The 17,690-nt window shown below is 50.7% G+C and overlaps 1 protein-coding gene across 1 annotated transcript in view; it reads left to right on the forward strand.

Moving 5' to 3' along the window:
* The window catches only part of LOC138732452 (hydrocephalus-inducing protein homolog), a 35,370-nt gene that overhangs the window by 16,909 nt on the left and 771 nt on the right, over window positions 1-17,690 (forward strand). The window contains exons 11-19 of the mRNA XM_069879065.1: window positions 4,265-4,429; window positions 5,128-5,280; window positions 5,981-6,219; window positions 6,719-6,746; window positions 6,813-6,974; window positions 8,771-9,019; window positions 11,769-12,079; window positions 15,442-15,721; window positions 17,159-17,379. Of these exons, the coding sequence (XP_069735166.1) occupies window positions 4,265-4,429; window positions 5,128-5,280; window positions 5,981-6,219; window positions 6,719-6,746; window positions 6,813-6,974; window positions 8,771-9,019; window positions 11,769-12,079; window positions 15,442-15,721; window positions 17,159-17,379 (1,808 nt within the window). The remainder of the gene's footprint in view (window positions 1-4,264; window positions 4,430-5,127; window positions 5,281-5,980; window positions 6,220-6,718; window positions 6,747-6,812; window positions 6,975-8,770; window positions 9,020-11,768; window positions 12,080-15,441; window positions 15,722-17,158; window positions 17,380-17,690) is intronic.

A 17,690-nucleotide genomic window follows, 5' to 3' on the forward strand; every position in this document is an offset into this window, starting at 1 on the left:
GCCTCCTCAGCATCCAGGCTGCCGGGCTGCTGCTGTTGGGAGGCACTAGATCAAAACAGTAAAGAAATTAAGGGACTCCATGGTTGATATGCAGTGCTATAGACCTATGCAGTGCTACAGGCTAGAAGTCTGGCTTGAGAGCTGCCTGGAGGAGAAAGACCGGGGGGTGTTGCTTGACAGCCGACTGAACATGAGCCAGCAGTGGCCCAGGTGGCCAAGAAGGCCAATGGCATCCTGGCTTGTATCAGAAACCGCGTGACCAGCAGGTCCAGGGAGGTTATTCTCCCTCTGGACTCAGCACTGGTGAGACCGCTCCTCGAATCCTGTGTTCAATTCTGGGCCCCTCACCACAAGAAGGATGTTGAGGCTCTGGAGCGAGTCCAGAGAAGAGCAACAAAGCTGGTGAGGGGGCTGGAGAACAGGTCAGCACCCTCCTCTCCACAACTTCCTTTTAGGTAGTTGTAGAGAGCAATGAGGTCTCCCATCAGCCTCCTCTTCTCCAGGCTAAACACCCCCAGCTCACTCAGCCGTTCCTCATAAGGCACAGAGCCATCATTTGTTCAGGGTCCTTCATGGGGCCAGCAGCGACCTGAGGGCCAACCCTGCCTAGCACAGAGCTCTGAGTCGCATCGGTGGCTCTCAGATGCTTTGCCTGGGCTGCCTCCTGTCCACGTGGATGTCATGCTGAGCATGACGGTGACTGGTTGATTTGAAACTCACCGTGGTCCTGAGACCACCAGATTTTGCTGATCTGAGTGGTAATGCAAGCTGAAAGCTTAGCACGTCCCTAACCAAGCTAACACTTGTCTTTCTCCTCACAGGGGCTGTGTCTTTGCACCAGCTGTTCATTTTGCTGTACCTTCCCTCGATTTTGGTGATGTCCCCTTTGGTGAGTGCACCCCGGGCTGGGACCTTGAGTTGAGAGGTCTGTGTGTGGCCAACATGGAGCACTGCAGCATGAGAACATCCATCACTTGTGTTCCTCCTCAGCGGCCTTTGGGGTGTTAAACCAGGGCTGCTGGTTGCTTAGGCAGTATTCAGCCGCCATGAGATCAAAGGGGACCAAAGGAGTAGAAAGTCAGTGTGTCCTGATATCCCTCGTATCTGTCCAGCCCCAACCTCGTGATCCTTGGTGGGAGAATGACTGTGCAAGCCCATGTCCCAGAAGGGCCCAGGGCGTGGGACTGCAGGAGAAAGGAATTTACGCCACATACGAGCCTGTAGCTGCTCTGGGTGAATGTTCCTGATGCAAAGCAAGGCCACAATTTCCCACCTGACCTTCAGCGTGAGATGTTATGCAGCACTGCAAGGGCACCTTGATATCACCAGCCATCAAATATGCCCAAACGATGGCTCTTCATCAGGCACTGATGTCCTTGGAGATGTGGGCTCCTTCCCTGCTGACAGAGCCGATGGCTGAGCAACCAGAGCATCTCCACTGAAATGCAGATTCTGGTTTTGCATCTCAGTCTCAGAAAAGGCTTTTTACTGAGATGATCTCCAGTTTAGGTGCAAAATCACTTGTGGATTGATTGAAGGGCCGTTATCATTCTGTGCCCAGGGTGCTTCTGTTCATGGACCATTTAACAAATCGAAGGTCAAGTGGCTTCTTGTGGAGTGGCCTGCAAGTTGTCCCGTGCTCGGTCTGGTTGACAAAAACATGAGATGCCTTAAGGATCCTGCCTAAGGAAACCGCATTGGAATGCTTTTCATCATGCTGTAGTTCCCAAGCTCCTCCATCCTTTGTCTTCCTGTAGCTTCTCCTCAATGCCAATACGCTACTTGTTCACAGAGTTAAGAGGGGATTTTATGGATTCAATGTTCAGAATAAGTGGTCTGTCTGGGTGCGCACTCATAAGTGAAATATAATTCCTGCTGTTTTGGGTGGGGGTGTGAGAGAGCTCCTCAGTTAAAGAGAAAGAAACTTCTTGTGTTCAGCATTGCTAAGAGCAGGCATTACCAAGGAAGCAAGCTCTGTGATCAGTATCAAAGGGAACTTCAGGGACAATTAATTACTTGCGTAGTTTCTCAAACTGACTGTAATTCAGATAGAAAAGAGCTGAACTCCAAGCACAGTTTTATCATAACAGGGTATTCACACTAGGATTCCTTGGATAGTTGGGTACATAAATTCATACTTGGGTTGTTTTCCTAGGCTTCCCTTGCACATTGTCCTGTCGCCTCATTAACACCACCTTGAGGCCCATGACCTTCAACCTTCGCATTCCTGGGGACGGCTATGGAGCGCCCAGTGTCACCAGTTATGCTCTGATGTCGGACGACACTTGCCTGTCCTGGAGAAGTGGAGCTCAAGTGAATATGAGGCCAACTGAATTTACCATAACTCCCTGCAGAGGGACCATCCATCCCCAGGAATTCTTGGATATCCAGGTATGGGAACAGTCTAGCCGTACGTGCTGGAGCAGGTGGAGCTGAAGCTTTGCTGTTGTATGAGAGGGTTTTGGTGCTGCTAGCATACACAAGTCAGATACGTGCACTAGTGTTAGGCTTTTCTTGGCTGGGTTACTCTGGGGCATTTCTGCAGGAGCACCATTTTCTCTCCAAAATCATAAGCTGAAGGTCTTGTACTGTATTGTCAAGGAGAGAAGCCATTCGTGTTTTGAGAACTGCTTAGAGCAGTTTCTTTGATTTACTGTGGGCAGAGGAAAGATGAGGACAGAAGGTGGCTGTTATAAAAAGAGAGATGTCATTGCATGAAACAGTTTGTTTTTCTGCTTGGTCTGATTTTGCATCTCCTGTTGAGCAGAAGGAGCTGTATTCACTGCAGAGATCTCCAGAGCAGGCGGAAAAAGCTCTGGGACCTGTGAACTGCACAGTGGGCCACGTTTTGCCCTCAGCTTCCCACTGTAAAACTGAGCTCATTTTGGTGATGTCAACAGTTTTCCTCTGGTTTTACGTTATTGTAGTTGAGATTAAAAATTGGTCCCTTAATTTTAATGCAGTATTGAGTAGAGCAGTAGCCCAACTGTGTTTTGATTTAGCTCATATGTGCTCTGATAACTGCACGGTATATTTAATGAAGTAGCTATTGTCAGAAGACTGTTATCACTCCTTTAGACTGTGCTCTACACGTGGACCAGTAGAAGAATTAGGGCAAAATCCTCCCTTTCCTTACCATGGAAGGAGAACTGGAGGACACCATGCATAGCCAATGGCTTTTGGGAGTGATGAAGCATTTGCTGCTCTTCTCTTCTACCAGGTCACTCTGTGTTCCAACACTGTGAAGAGTTACAAACTGGCACTGATGGTGGACGTGGAGGGCTTTGGCAGGAAGGTGTCATCATTGCTCATCACTGCCAGGTATCTTTACTTTCTTTGCAGCTCATTGTCTCTCTTTGTGTGTTCACCACCAGCACGCTGCCTTGCACAAGCTTTGCTGACTGCAGCTTCCAAGAAGCAGCACTGCCTAGCTAGCCAGCTCTGCTCAGCCAGATGTGAGAGCATCAGTGCTTTGAAAGCAGCCCATGTTGTGAAGCACCTGGGCTCCAGTGGGCAGGCGCGGCCCTGAGCCTTCTCCTAAATGGAACAGTAATTATAGTCATTATTGGCCTGGATTTTGGTGCTTGAGGTGTAACAAATTTCCAAAGGGCCACCTCTCCTCCTTTGTGCAAGTGCTAGAGTTGTGCTGGGTTGCAATCAAAATGCAAGTATTGTTTGGGATGCAGTGAGCCTGCTGAAAGCTGCTGTCTGGTTCAGTTAATGAAGGTGCATGCAGGTGGGGAAGGGGCTTGTGGCAGGGCTGGTGAGGGAAAAATCGAGGTAAGATCTCATGAAGGGGGAAGTAGTCCTTGTTGTGGAAAGTGAGCTCAGGTTTTTCTGCTTCCCTCTGGTTCTTTTGAGCATTACCATACTCGGACTTAAGCTGAACCTGCAGCCAGGTTCAGTCCTGTTGTGCTGCAGTGATTATCTTTTTGATTACAAGAGGGATTAGTTTTCCTCTCCCAGACATAGCCATTCAGTCAGTATCTGGGCTGCAATTTTGTAAAAGTAGTGCGGATGGGAAGAGACGGTGTATGGACCCATGGGGGTGGAATTAGGAGACGGCGATCACCCACTGCATAAGGGCAGGTGGTGGCAGGTGCCCTGGAACCCTTCAAGGTGCTAAGCCCATGCTGGTTTTGTATTTGCTTTTGTGCCTTTCTGCTTTGTCCTAGAGGTTTTTTAATATGTGTTAATTGCTGCTGTGGTAGTTGTCAAGAAGTTTAGTTTCCTCTGAAGCTGAGTTTGATTCTGTCCCTTACAGGAATACAAGGATGCTGCTGCTGTACAGTACTCCAGCCTCGTGCCATGTGGGATTATCCAGCCACACAGCTGGGTGCAAATCCCATTTACACTGCAAACACGGGTGATGGGAGAGCAGGACACTGTTGCTCGTGTCATGACGATTGGGAGGGAAGGATCTCCACTGGTGAGTGCTAGGGGAGATGCATGGGCACTTGTGCTGGGGGGGCCTAAAGGGTACAGAGATTCTTCCTGAGGAAACAAGGACTTGTAACACATGGCTGGGGTGGACAGGGACCAAGAGGATTCACAGCATGAGCAACAGCCAGTACCTCGAGAAGAGGAAAGATGGCATCCTTTTAGATGATGAACTGAGTGTCTGACACAGCATTTAATGATGGATCTATGAGAAGGGATAGCAAGCCCAGTCTGAAAATCAGCAGAGTCCCTGGGTCTCACACTCTGCTGCATTATTCGATAGAGCAACTGCTGCTTCCTTGGGACTTTGGTTGAGGAGCACACAGGGAAATCCCTGAAGCCTGCTAAAGCAAGCATTGTGTAAGAAACTGTGCTGATAGTCACATCTGAGAAATATCCATCACATCTCTCTGTCAATGCCCCAGCCAAGGCCACGGGCCCGGAGCGGTGGAAAAGCAAGCGTGAGAAACCGGGCTTGTTCATCTGCTGCTGATGGGAGCCTGTGGCTTTCAGACGGATTCACTCTAGGTCCCACACTTGCTCCAGGCTTTCTTTTTCGGTCTGTCAACACTGCAAGCTTCAAAGAGCTGTAATTATCCCTCAGGCTTGGAGCACTCAGAGCTGTCTGACCTTTTTAAACTTTCCCTGGTTTTTTTTTTGATCTTTCCTACCTGCTTCCTGGAGCAGGAAATCCATCTGGTGAACTTTGGAGAAGGACCAGTTGTCTGCGTGCATCCAAGCAAGATAGATTTCGGCAGTATCCAGGTCCTACAAGATGTTTCCCAAACTCTCCACCTGTCCAACCAGTCTCGCACCCCTGCATCCTTCTGGGCAGAGATGGTAGGTATCTGTGGGGCTAATTTCCAACAAAAGTGACTGGTCCATAGCAGCCTGTGAATTAATTTTTATATACAACATTTTCTGTCAGAGAGAAAGCAAGCTGTTCCACCACAGTGCAGCAAGAGGAGCCTGGCTCTGGGGGCAATTTTACCTGGAGCAGTCCTCAATAAAATAGGGAGTTTGCATGGCTGTTTGAGCAGAAATGAGCCTGGATCATTTTGACAAGTTCTTCCTTTATTTTGTGGAAAGGGCTTAGCTCTGACAATCATGCTTTTGGAGCTCCAGGAGCTCAAGAGAACCCTGTAGCCCATTGCTGCTGAGAGGGCATGGGTTCCCCTCTGGTTTCCCTGTTCTGTCTGCTTTTGCTTTGTGTCACATTCCTGTTAATGACAGAGACCAGGGTGTGGATGCTCTCTGAGGAGAGGTATGGCTTGGCAAAGTACAGCTGCACTTTTAATGCTGAGTTCTGCCTCCTCTTTCACTTGTGCAAGGCCAGAATGACCCAATCATTTTAATTAACCAACCCTAAGTAATTTCAAGAAAATGGAATGTGGTGGCTTGTCAGCCGTCCCTTAGGTCAGCATCCGTCCATCTCTCAGATGCTGCTGGTGTCTATTGTAAGCAAACTGTGGTAGCTCTTATTCCCAATGCTAATCTGTCCTGGTTTCCCTCCTCAGCTAGTGTCTGGCTTGTCTTACAGGCTGGCAAATGCTCATGCTGGAGGATTGAACCCAGTAAAGGAGTGATCCCCCCCAACGCCGAGCTGTCTGTGGCTGTCACAGCAAACTTGGATGACACTGAAATATTTAATGATGAAGTGAAGGTGTTCATTGAGAACAGCTGTAGCTACGTCATCCCCGTCCAGGCTGTTGGCACCGGCATCACAATTGGCACCGACAAACCCATTGTTCCGGAGCTCGACTTGGGGCCCCACTTCAGGTAGAGTATGTCTCAGCTCCTGCTCCTCCCGTGGGCTCAGCAAGGAGGCGTTTTGCCATAGTCCTTCAGCTCGTTCTCCTTCTGCACTCAGGGTCCCAGCGCCATTTCACTGACACTACAGGAATTCTTTTAGAAACATTTTATGGCCACGTGAATGTGGGTTGAGATCCTCAAAAGGCACCAAAATGGAAACCAGTTGCTAAATCATCTCTCAGTTACCCTTAATTTTAATGCTCTGTCCACTGTGACTGAGATGATGTTCTTCAAAAAGCTTTCCCTTGCTGTCCACACACAGACCAGCTGCTGGACGGGGATAAGCTTAGGGGCAGCCAAGGTCTGGCTCTTGCTGCAGGTTGGTGCTAGGTTGCTAGGTCAGCCTTTTGGGAGGTGGCTTTCTTGCCAAATGCACAGTCAGATAATGGCTTTGGGGCATTGAAGCTGGGTGACTGCTGTGAAATAGCAGGTCCCATGACATTTTCGATCTGTGCTTCTCTTCTAGCAAAATTCCATTCTGTTACCGCTTCAAGGTAACGAACAAAGGAAGAAAGACCCATTTGCTCTATTGGACAACCGAAGGGTTTTCCACATTTCAGCAGCATCATTGTCTCGATGCCCTCAGTACCACCGAGGGCGAGGATTCCTCCCAGAACCCCAAATCTGCCTGCCCCATGTTAAAGCTTCGACCGCTGAGCATGGAGCTGATGCCGGGCAAGAGTATGGAGATGGTGGTGGAAGGCTTCTCCAGCACTCCACAGGTGAGGTCCCCCATGAGGGCTGAGTCCTTCCCATTGGATCACCTCCGCTGGGACTTTTTCAGCGGCCCCTTGATATTTGCCTGAGAAGAGAGGCAAGTGCTTTCAACAAACTGTATAAGTGCCAGAAGTTACCACGGCAGCACCAGTTGCTTTCCTTGCTGGCCACCATCAATTGCTAAGGCTTTTCCATGTTTCTGTAGCTACCGTAAACCCAACTTGTTGATACCCAAATTTGATCTGAAGGAAGCATCAGTGCTTCAGGGGCAGACAACGGGTTACGAGGTGTCCTGTGCTGAGGCAGAAATGAAGGGCAGAGAGTTACGCTTAGACTAGGAGTGCAGGCAGAAAGTGAATTAACAAAAGCAAGGTAATTATCTGGGGGAAGCAGTGAGTGGACCAAAATCCCTTGGGAAGGAAGGGGAGTGTACGGGAGCAGCATTGATTTTCCTCTGTAGACAAAGACAAGCAGCGGGCTTGTCTAGCACTGAGTCCTGGAGGAGAAAATCCAGCACAGTGTGTCAGCTTTAATGATCAATGTGATGTTCTCCCTGTGGGAAACTGTTGCCAAGGATCATTATAATTGACAGCTTGATAGCTCAGCCCAGCCTCTCAACCAGCCCTGCTGTCCTAAGGGCAGCCAGGTCTCGCAGCGCCCCTGGGTGGCAGCTCAGAGGAGGAGAGTTCAGCACGGTCACTGGGTGTCCTCCTCCCTGAACCCTTCTTCCCAGGGGAAACGCAATGCTGTGGAGAAGCTGCCAGCTAAGCCTGGTGTGCATTCCCTGTCTCTGGAATCACTGGGCACAGATGTTTAAGCGAATGTAAGATAGGTATGCATTAAGCTCCTGCTGATAGGAGTGTTTTGGAAGGTGTTTTAAAGGGTTGCCTCAGTGGTAGTTTGAGGAAGACTTGACTGTGATGGGACTGTCCCTGTGCATTTCTGAGCTCCAAGGGTTTGCTGAAGAGGAGAACAAGATTCCAGAAAGGAAATAAAATGGTCTGGGCTCTGGTGAGGGTGTCTTGCCTGGAAAGCCAAAAGGGTGTCTGTGAGTACAGCTGGCTCCCGCAGTGAAAATCTGGAGGACTTCATGCTCTTCAGGCTGGTCAGAAGCCCAGCTCCCTGCACTGCACGTGCAACACAGATGACTTTGAAGACTGTAGGCTCTGATGAGGAGCTGGGTTGTGGCACTGTACCAGAAGGAAGAATGAGAAATGAAGGGAGGAATTTGGGGAAGTAAAACCATGAGAAATTGGGAAAAGGTGTTGAATAGAAGAGCCTCCAGCTTAAGCAGAGAGTTTCCCTCTGAAGTGCAAGACAACCTTTTCCTAGGGAGATTTTTCTTAAAACCATCTCCAGGAGGGCACAATTCACCCTTGGAATGAGTGCTGCCACTTTACTGGAAGGCAGGCTGGCTGTTTGGAGTTTTCCCATGTACCTTTTCCACTAAGCTTCCAAGAGAGGGTTTGCTGGCATTGGTCCTTCTGCCACCTATGTCCTTTAATATGGTTACATATTTTTAAATTGGTTCCTGCAGCTTTCTGTAAGCATTATGTTAGCAGCGGGGTACATCAAAGCATTAGTCATTTGGGGCAGTAGTTATTAGAGCTGTAGACAGCACCTGGCTCACAAGTGAATTTGTGGCTGTTAGGGTGTAGCGGTGTGGGCATTTGAGTGCAAAATAAATAGGATGCGGTATAAAAGGAAGCAGGGCTGCTGAGGAAAGCAATGGCCGTAACTTTAGGGCAGTACTACCTGCTGGTGGTTGATGGCCAAGTTCCCATGACACAATTTCATGCAGGCTATCAGAATCCGTTATGCCTCCAGTCAGGTGGTGAGCACATGCCGTGTGTTTTCTGGGTGCCCTGGTCACACCTGCTGGGTAACATGCAGCTCTCGCACACGGGTGGTGAAGGAGCGGCTGCTGTGGCACGCCGTCGTGGGGAGCAAGGAAGAAAAGGTGCAGGTGATGCAGGTGGATGTCACGTGTGAGTTCATTGCTCCTGTTCTGCAACTGTCCTCCACGGAACTCATTTTCCGGGTCGAGAAGGTAAGGCTCTGGATTGCATGCTGGCAGTTAATTGTGTGGCTGATGACTGAAAGCCTGTGCGGGGTGTGTGAGACTGTGTTCAAAGGAGGAAGCTAAACAGCTTCTGCCAGTCTCTGGGGCTTTGCTGATTGATTTGAGTGGGACCAAGCTTTTGCCATTAGCACAGAGATGGGGCTGGGGACAGTCTTGCCAGGTCAGTTCTACTTTTCTTGATGCGGAGACAGAATTGAGCTGCTGAGCCAAGGGCATGAGGTGAGATGTGTGGGACCCACAAGAACATTGTGGGCTTTGCACAGGCAGTGACTGTGGGCAGGAGAGCAGATCGCTGCAGCTCAGCGACACTAAACCCATCCTGAGGTGCTTTGTAAACTCATTGAGCTTGTTTTTGGAGATGCGACTGCTTTTTAACTTCATCTTGGTTTTATTTCAGTGACAGCTGATCTGTCAAAGGGGATCATGGCCACCTCTAGAGAGATACACTCATAGAGGGACATTTGCAAGGATGCTTCAAGGCCCAGTGAAGTCTGAACACCAATCACGCAGGGCAGCTGAGAAAAACCAGTCAGCTCTGGATTCCTGTCAGCTCCCCAGGCTGATGAGGAAAACCTGCCATCTCTTGTCTCTCTTTGCCTTCTCTGCATTAATGTGGATGCAAGCTTTTTGCATTTCCCTCAGCCTTGCTTTCTTCAAAGGACCTGCAGGAGTCCTTCTGCAGCAGTGGGAACACCAACGCAGAAGCCCTTCAGTCTGTGGATCCTGACTCCTGCATTATCACCCTCTTCCTCGAGGTGTCTAAAAGAAGAGAGGCTACTTCATTGTTTAGTTTCTGTGTTTTCAGGTCTCTCCTTTAGTTCTTAGGCGTCCAGAGAAGCACAAAATGCCATGAGCAGGCAGTTCAGGTTTAATTAGAAGGTTTTCAGCTATCCCTGATGTCTGCCTGTGGTCTCTTTGGTGTCGTGCACTCTGATTTATTGAGTGCTATAACACTGCAGCTGTTTGATACCAATACATGCAGAACTAGTTTTGCAAGCACTCTCTAATTTATAGAAACCATGCAGGAAGCCCAGAGCAGCGCATAACCAAGAAGAAACAGCTTATGCTTTGCTTAGCTTTGAAGCCACAGACGCGCTGTCATTGCAGCAGGGGCATCAGGAGTCATGTTGCAGCTGGACTGCCGAGGTTTCTAGCTGGCTGTACATGCATGTAGAAGTTCAAAACTAACCTTCAGCTACTACAGGCTCTCCTGTCTCCTCTGACCAGCTTCACTGCTTTTGATGAGGCTACGAAAGATAATGAGGTTGCAAGAAATTGTTGTATGGGAGTGAAAAACATCTTGTGCCATTCTACCCAAGAGAAGATAAAAACTGCAGACAGATGATCTGGGTTCACTTTCTGGGTTTGATATTGTTCAAGCAGCTGCCTCTGCTCAGGGTCCCTTTCTCTGATCTGTGCATGAAACTGTTGTCCTGTTCCCCCAAGGGATACTGTAGTTTCTAATCATGAAAAGCATCTGATATATTTAGACTTTTAGAAGCGTACAAACTAATAGAAATAGTAAATAGAGATGAAAATTCAAAATACATCAGAAAGGGAACGAGGTCCATGGCCGGTTCAGGCTGTTTTCTCTCATTTTCTGTTTCTGTAGCAACCGAGTGACGTCTTGACTCTTCAGTATAAGCCCTTTTCTTTAAAAAAACACCTGCCTCCTGCCACTCAGCGTGTTCTTGGCCTTAGAGGAACCCTTCTCAATCTTCCATGCGGACCGGCAGCCCTTCCCTGCAGATACTGAGGTGAGCAGCTCTGGAGCTTCCTGCTGGTGGGGACTGAAGAGGAGACGCGTGGTGGTGTGTTTCTGTTGGGAGGCCCTCCAGGAGAGAATTTTTCTCTTTGGAGTCAGCAGGAGACTGGCCTGGACTAAATGACTGAATCATAGAATAGTTTGGGTCAGAAGGGGCCTTAAATCCCATCCAGTTCCACCCCTCTGCCATGGCAGGGCCACCTTCCTGTGGATCAGGTTGTGTAGAGCCTCATACAACCTGGTCTTGGACAGTAGATTTGAAGCTGCTGAAGGTCCTCTGAACTGGGGAAACGCATCTTGGCTCTAAGACATGAAGAGAAAGGAGCAGGCTGCTGGGTCTGGGCAAGCCATGTGGTAAAGGTGTCTCTTGGAAGCAGTCCTAGTGCTCCAGCAGCCATCGTCAGATAACCGCAAGAGCTGCTTGGTCTCTTTGAGGGCAGGCCTTCCTTCAAGAAGGCTGAGGAGCCTGGCACCTGCTCTATTGCTAGTGGAAGGCGTTGGACACCGTCTCTGCTAAACGTGTTGTTGTCGGCACAGCCACTGCTTCTGTGCTGTGCCTGTAATTAGCCCCAGCAAGAGTGGGGATGCAATGCCACGGGGCTTGTGTTGAGCATGAGGGTAAAGGAGTTCCTCTGGGGTCAGGGCAAAAGGCCCTGGCTTGCCAGGGTGCCAATTTGGTTCTGTATCTAGCACACAGCTTTTGTAGGTCCAGAACTCAGTAGAACAAGATTTATTTCCCTCTTGTACTGATGAAGAGCACAGAGGTATTAGCCTAAGATGGTGTCAGACGCTAGTCTCGTGGTGCTTGCGGGCAGGCACACACTGTAAAGGATGTGAAGGATGAACTGAGAAGCCCACATGGAGGGCCAGCTTTGAGCATTAAGATATTTTGTGCCATCAGACCTTGGGGCTTCATCACACAGTGGTTAATACCCTTCCATCTCCTTGCAGCCTGTGAAGCTGGAGGCAGGGGAGGAACGTCATCTCTCCATCAGATTTAATCCTGCTTATGAAGAGGGTTTGACTAGCAGGGAGGTGGAGAAGGTTCTGAAGATACATGTTCTTGAGCACCCTCATAAGGAACAGGTCACTGTTCGGGGAGAAGTCTACTTTCCGAACCTCCATATCCAGACCACGGCCCTGGACTTTGGCTGCCTCTTGAATGACACTGAAGCTGTGCGTTCCATTGAGATAACCAACTGCAGCCCAATTCCTGTGCAGCACCGCTGGTTCCTGACAGAGAGCCCGGCAAGCCAGATGAGGTATGTGCACCTTTGCCCTTTCCTTGAAGCTCCTCTTCCTGATGTGGTTTTTTCTTTGGAAAGGCTTAGTCTCTTTTCCTGGGATCTGACAAACTGCTTTCAACTTTTGCTTGTGGAAAGATTGCCTCCCATCTATGGTCAGTGTAGATGCTTAGGGAGCAGGTGATCTCCACCAGTTTGATGCTAGGAAGGAGGAGCTCTGGAGCTTTAAAGCCCCTTTTAGGCACCTGGAAGGCAGATCTATAGTGACTTCTTCTCCTTCCCTGCCAACCCAGTTTGTTGTCATCTCATCCTAAGAGCCTACTCAGGCACTGCCACCGGAATGATTTGCTGCTGTCTCGGCTTCTTGCTGCCGTTTTGCTGTAGCCTCAGTACTGGTTCCCGTGGGAAGGAAAGCTGGTGGGGAAAGCTACTTTCTCAGACCTTTGTAGCCTGAGGTAAACACCACCCTGGTGAGGGGAGTTTCTACCTGTGAAACTGCATCGCTGTTCATCCATCCCTGTGCAGGGAAGGTCACCCGGGAAAAACCTTGTTCCTGCACGTGGCTGCAGGAAGGACAAGTCACGTGTGACCTCTTGGGGGGCAGAGTAGAGCCTCTAAATCCAGAAATGAGAACCAGCCTTAAGTAAAAAGCTACAAAGCTAAAGATAAATATTCATTTAGGATCATATCCTTAAAGGCAAAATTCCCAGCTGGGAATGAGGCATCCGGGTTGCTCTAACAAGCCTGCCTTGTTTGTCTCTGGGGGAAGCCTTGCAAGTGGGGACAGTGACAGCAGGTGTGGTTTGAGTGTGTCTTCCATGTGGCTTTAGAAACACCAACAGACTTACTGTGAGCACGTCTGAAGTTTAAAGCCTGGAATGTAATCGGAGTCACCTGGGGATGTTTGTAGATGTTAAGCTCCATGCTTTTTACTGATAGATGTTGGTCAAACTATAAACTCAGCTCTCCTTGGCAAAACGAGCCGCTGAGCTGCTCTCCTGAATCATTTGCCAAACTGGTCTTCAGACAGTTTGGATTTGGAGACATCTGGGGAGGTGATCATGCCATCAGCAAGTGCCACATCAGTTATAACCTTGCTCCAGCAGAGCTGCTGCCCTTTTAGCATGAAGTGCTGTTGGAGCTGTTGTTTTGCAGCCAGGGAATATCTGTAGCACAGCAGGGAGCTGGATCTTATCGTGATCTGCAGTGTATTGGTTAAAAGCGGCCAAAGCTTCCTTCCCCAGAGTATGCGTCACCGCTGCTTTGGTGCCTACCAGGGCTTGATGGGCTGCTTAATTGTGAGTCTCTGCCTGGAGCTGCTTGACATGTCTTTCTGTGTTGCTGGTGGCCTTGCATGTGTGAGGGTGTCCCATGTTGGGCTCTGCGGGTGCCCTTGAGTGGTGCTGGGCTCTCTCTGGCCAGGGCACAGCCGTCTGGGACTCCATTGTGGCTCCTGCCTGATCACCCTTGGAGAAAGCCACCATCACTGCCACTTGCTTGTGCTGACCTGCAGGTGCAGGGAACTGTCAAGGGAAACATTCGGGATAAATATCCAGCACAGCTTCAGAATTACTTACTTTGGCCCTCTGGGTGAGGGAAGGGAAGTTCCACGGATGTGGGTGTTTTCAGGAGGATACTTACAGGTGGGTCTGTACTAGCTCATCTGTCTGGATCTGCCCTGGATGTCTCAGTCTCACTATCTTGCACAAGCTGTGTCTCTTTTCCTTTCCTGCTGCACTTTTGACCTCCCCACATGGTGTTCACCTCTGTCCTCTTCTATTTCTGGTTGCAATCAGTTGCCAGATTCCTGCACCACCACTATAGCAGCATTGTCCTTGGGCAGGAGCCCCAGGCGCTGACCTGCTCCATCCTGGTTTTGGAGCTGCTGGCTCAGACCCACTGCTGAGCTCCAGTGCCCACCCAGGAGCCACGTCCTGCTGAGGAGCAGCTCGTGCAAGCTTCTCTCCTTCCCACTGCAGGTCTGTGATCAAAGTCAAAGTTAAGCTATTTTCCAGGTTCAGCCCTCCTGGAAGTCAGCGTTTCATCACACCCCAAGCACCACAGGAGATCACAGCCCAGTCACAACACTCAGCATCTGCAGAGAGCAGCCCCAGGGAGGAGGCTGTGGAGGAGCCAGCCAAAGGCCTTGGAGCAGCAGGAGATCGTCTCCAAAAGCCAGCAGATGCAGATGATTCTCTGGAAGCAAAGGTAGATTTTCTTCTATAGCCACAAGCGTGCTAGGCAGCAGGGCCAGCGACTGGACATGGGGCTTCTGCAGGGGCGGAACACGAAGCTTAGGGACAAGCTTCCTTTTGAAAGGTGGCACCTCTGAGGTTAAACATGTGTACTCAGCTGCTGCAAGACAGAAAAAAATATCTCAGCTGCCTTCATCAGGAATGTGCCTTTTGAGAGGAATGCCCAAGCAGAGACCCTCAGCTGTCCTGCACAGCTGGGTGCGTGAGATGAAACCTCACCACCATCTGAAATGGAAGGGTCATCTCAAGCGCCTTCAAAGACCTTACTTGCCTGGTTTTAATACATTTCCCTTGCAGCTACGTTTCTCTTTTTGTCACGGAGAACCGAACCTCTCCTGGCATCAGGTTCCTAGCATGTTCCTTGGGCAGGGGTGTGTGAAGCCAGGCTGGTATGAGGGTGCAAAATGTCCTTGAGATCTCTGCCGGGACTGAGTGCTGGGTGCATCCAAGTTGCCTGGGAAGCTTGAGAATAGGAAGTGCAGACGGCCCCTGCGGCTCATCTGTGGGTGGGCTTGGACCCACACTCAGCTGAAGGTGCAGACAGACCCCTGCTTGAATTGCACCCAGGTCCCATCTTATCTCTTCCTGGCTTGATAGGTGATGGCACCTGCAGCAGAGCAGTGTTGCCCAGACCAGCCAGCTGCTTGCTGCAGCCCACGATCCTTGTTTTCCAGCCACCCTGTGGCTCCAAGGGCTTTCACCTCCAGGTCTCGTGTTTCTCTAGAGGAAGCAAAGGGTGTCTTTAAAGGCAAGTTTTGCAGCAGAGAGAATCCTCTGCTGTCCAAATTGGGCAGTGCCAGGAAGAAACTGTCCAGTTGCACAGTCAGCTGCAGGTTCCCATCAGTGAGCCTGTGGAGAAGGTAAAGCACAGACAACGTGTAACATGTAACTTCTTGGTTGCATTTTCTGTGGCTCTTTTGCCTTTTGTGCCCTTGTGATTGCTTGAGCACTTGGCCTATAGCTTGTTCAAGGATGCTTTTGAGGGTCCAGAGCAAGGCTGGTTCACCTGGACCTGTTCATGAGGTGATCCTTTGCTTCTCTGCCACCTTCCCCTGTTGCTCGTCTTCTAAGAGCAGTGCCTTCCCAGCTGCTCGCCCTGCATACGTGTTTGCTGTCCGGTTCCAGGCCAGTGGTGTCCATGGCTGCTTTGAATATGGATGCTCTTGGCACCGTGACAGCATTTCAGAGTGACGCAGGAATGAGGGTCTGTCCTCCCAGACCAAGGAGACCTGACACCGTTGGTTTTTCTGCTCAGGTGGACAAACGTGTGACAAGGAACGTGGAAGAGAAGCTGCTCCAGGACTTGACTAGCAAGCTCCATGTTTTCACTGCACTGCCCTTGGCTGGAGCCCTCTCGCCAGGACAGCGATGCAACGTGCAAGTCGGGTTTTCACCCACAGAAGAGGTGAGATTGGCGATTGTCATTTTGGGAGGTCTGGCAGGGCAGGGTGGTAGTGAGAGCCCAGTCTGGGGAGCAGGAGAAGAGGTCTGCTGCCCCGTGGAGCTTTCTGCAAGCCCCATACCCACGGTGCCTCAGTTTCCCCTGCAGCACCCTCTTCTGAGAGGCGTTTTGAAATCCCCTTGGGGAGCTTGCACAGAGAGCATCAGGGCACTGCAGTGTGGCTCCCTCTCTGCACGCGGGGGGAAGTCAGGCTGTTTTCTCTCCTCTTCCTCCTTGTGTGGGTGCATTTGCAGGCTGTAAGCCCCTCGTGCAGAGCAGCTGGTATGCTCCCAGGGGATGGTAACCTCGGGAGGGCTGTGCTCGGCTAATCCTGCTGCTGGTACCCACAGACACAACGGCCACCAGACACTGTTCTGGGCATGGCAGAAGAGTCACCCGCAGTGGTGCGCTGCCAGCAGCCCCTGTGGCGATGGCCCAGCCCACCTGCACACTCCCAGGCAGTTCAGGAGTCAGCAGAAATGATAGAGCAAGTGTTCCCAAAGGCACTTTGCATGTGGCCACAATGACTTGGAAAGTGGCAGCATGTAACAGTGTGGACACAAGTGTTTCCATGCCTTGGAGCAGTCCCAGGGATGTTTTAACTGCTGGCAGAGATGTAAACATCTTGTCTCTGGCTTTGACCAGGGATGGGGCATCTACCTCATCCCCGGGCAACCTGTTCCAGTCTTTCACCACCCTCAGCGTGCAAAACACACAAAACCCCGTGCTCCAGCAGAGCTCTCCTGGGCCTTACAGGTTGTTGACACAGTGCAGTCCTGGCTAGCATGGCTGCAGGATGCTGCACCGGGGGCTTACAAGCTTGTGTCCGTGATGGCCAAGGGATGTGACCCCCAGAGCTGTCCCCTGGCGCTGCTGGCCTGCAGGTCTGGTCTGGTCTGGTCTCCCACTAGTGAGATACCGCCAGGCCTTAGGTACTCATTGGCAACCAGACTTCCCAAAGAACCAGCCCCCCACAGGAATGCTCCGCACACCGGAAAGCTGTGAGCCTTCATGAGAGGCCTTTCTACCTGCATTGCCATGCCCAGGCCCTTAGCAACAAGGGACTCTCACTGCAGGATAACAGCAACCCATGAGATAAACAGGGTAGGAAAGCTTGGGAATCCACAAACGCTTGCCAAGCAGGGGAGGCCATGGTGCAAACAGCTGGCAGAGACAAGGACTCATGTGTTGTCTGCCAAAAGGGTTTAGGAGAATGGTCTAAGTAGTGTTTGTTTCTCCCTGCCCCAGGTTTCAGATGCAGAAAAACTCCTGGGCACTGCTTCCAAAGTAGAGCTGGAAACTGGCTCTGGAGGAGGCTGATGGGGACCTGGGATGGGGGCAGGGGACAGAGACAGAGGTTGGCCTCTTTGCAGTATTTAACAACCCTTCCCCCGGCTACAGGTGATTGATCACAGCATCTCTGAAGGAGACAAGATCACCTCTGTCATCCCGATCCAAGAGTCAGCAAAACCTGCATTCAGCGAGTACAGAATTTCCCCCGCCTCCTTCATCAACTTTGGTTCCATGCTGAGGGGCACCAAGAAAACCTGCACCTTCACCCTGGAGAACAAAGGCGTCCAGGCCTTTAAATTCCAGATCTGCCGAGTGCCGCCAAAGCCGAGGTGAGAGAATACCTGCGCCCCCCTTCCTGCTGAGGAGGCCCTGTAGCATGGCTGCGTGGGAGAGGCAGCCAGGAGACCTAGGTTATTGTCCGCTCGTGTCACTGGCTTGTGAGCAGAACACCTCACATGTGAAGGACAGAGCTGGCGATACTGCTGACCTCTCCGTAAGCTACAGCAATGGGTGCTGCAGGCAGTCTGGGAGCCGTCAGGAGCAGGAAGGCTTTCCTCTGTGGGGAGGAAGGCCAGCTTTGTCCTTAGAGAAAGGCAGGGCGAACTCAGCATGATGGATGTTTCCTGCTTTCTCCTCTCAG

Source organism: Phaenicophaeus curvirostris, chromosome 32, assembly GCF_032191515.1.
Source record: "Phaenicophaeus curvirostris isolate KB17595 chromosome 32, BPBGC_Pcur_1.0, whole genome shotgun sequence".
Lineage (NCBI taxonomy): Eukaryota > Metazoa > Chordata > Aves > Cuculiformes > Cuculidae > Phaenicophaeus > Phaenicophaeus curvirostris.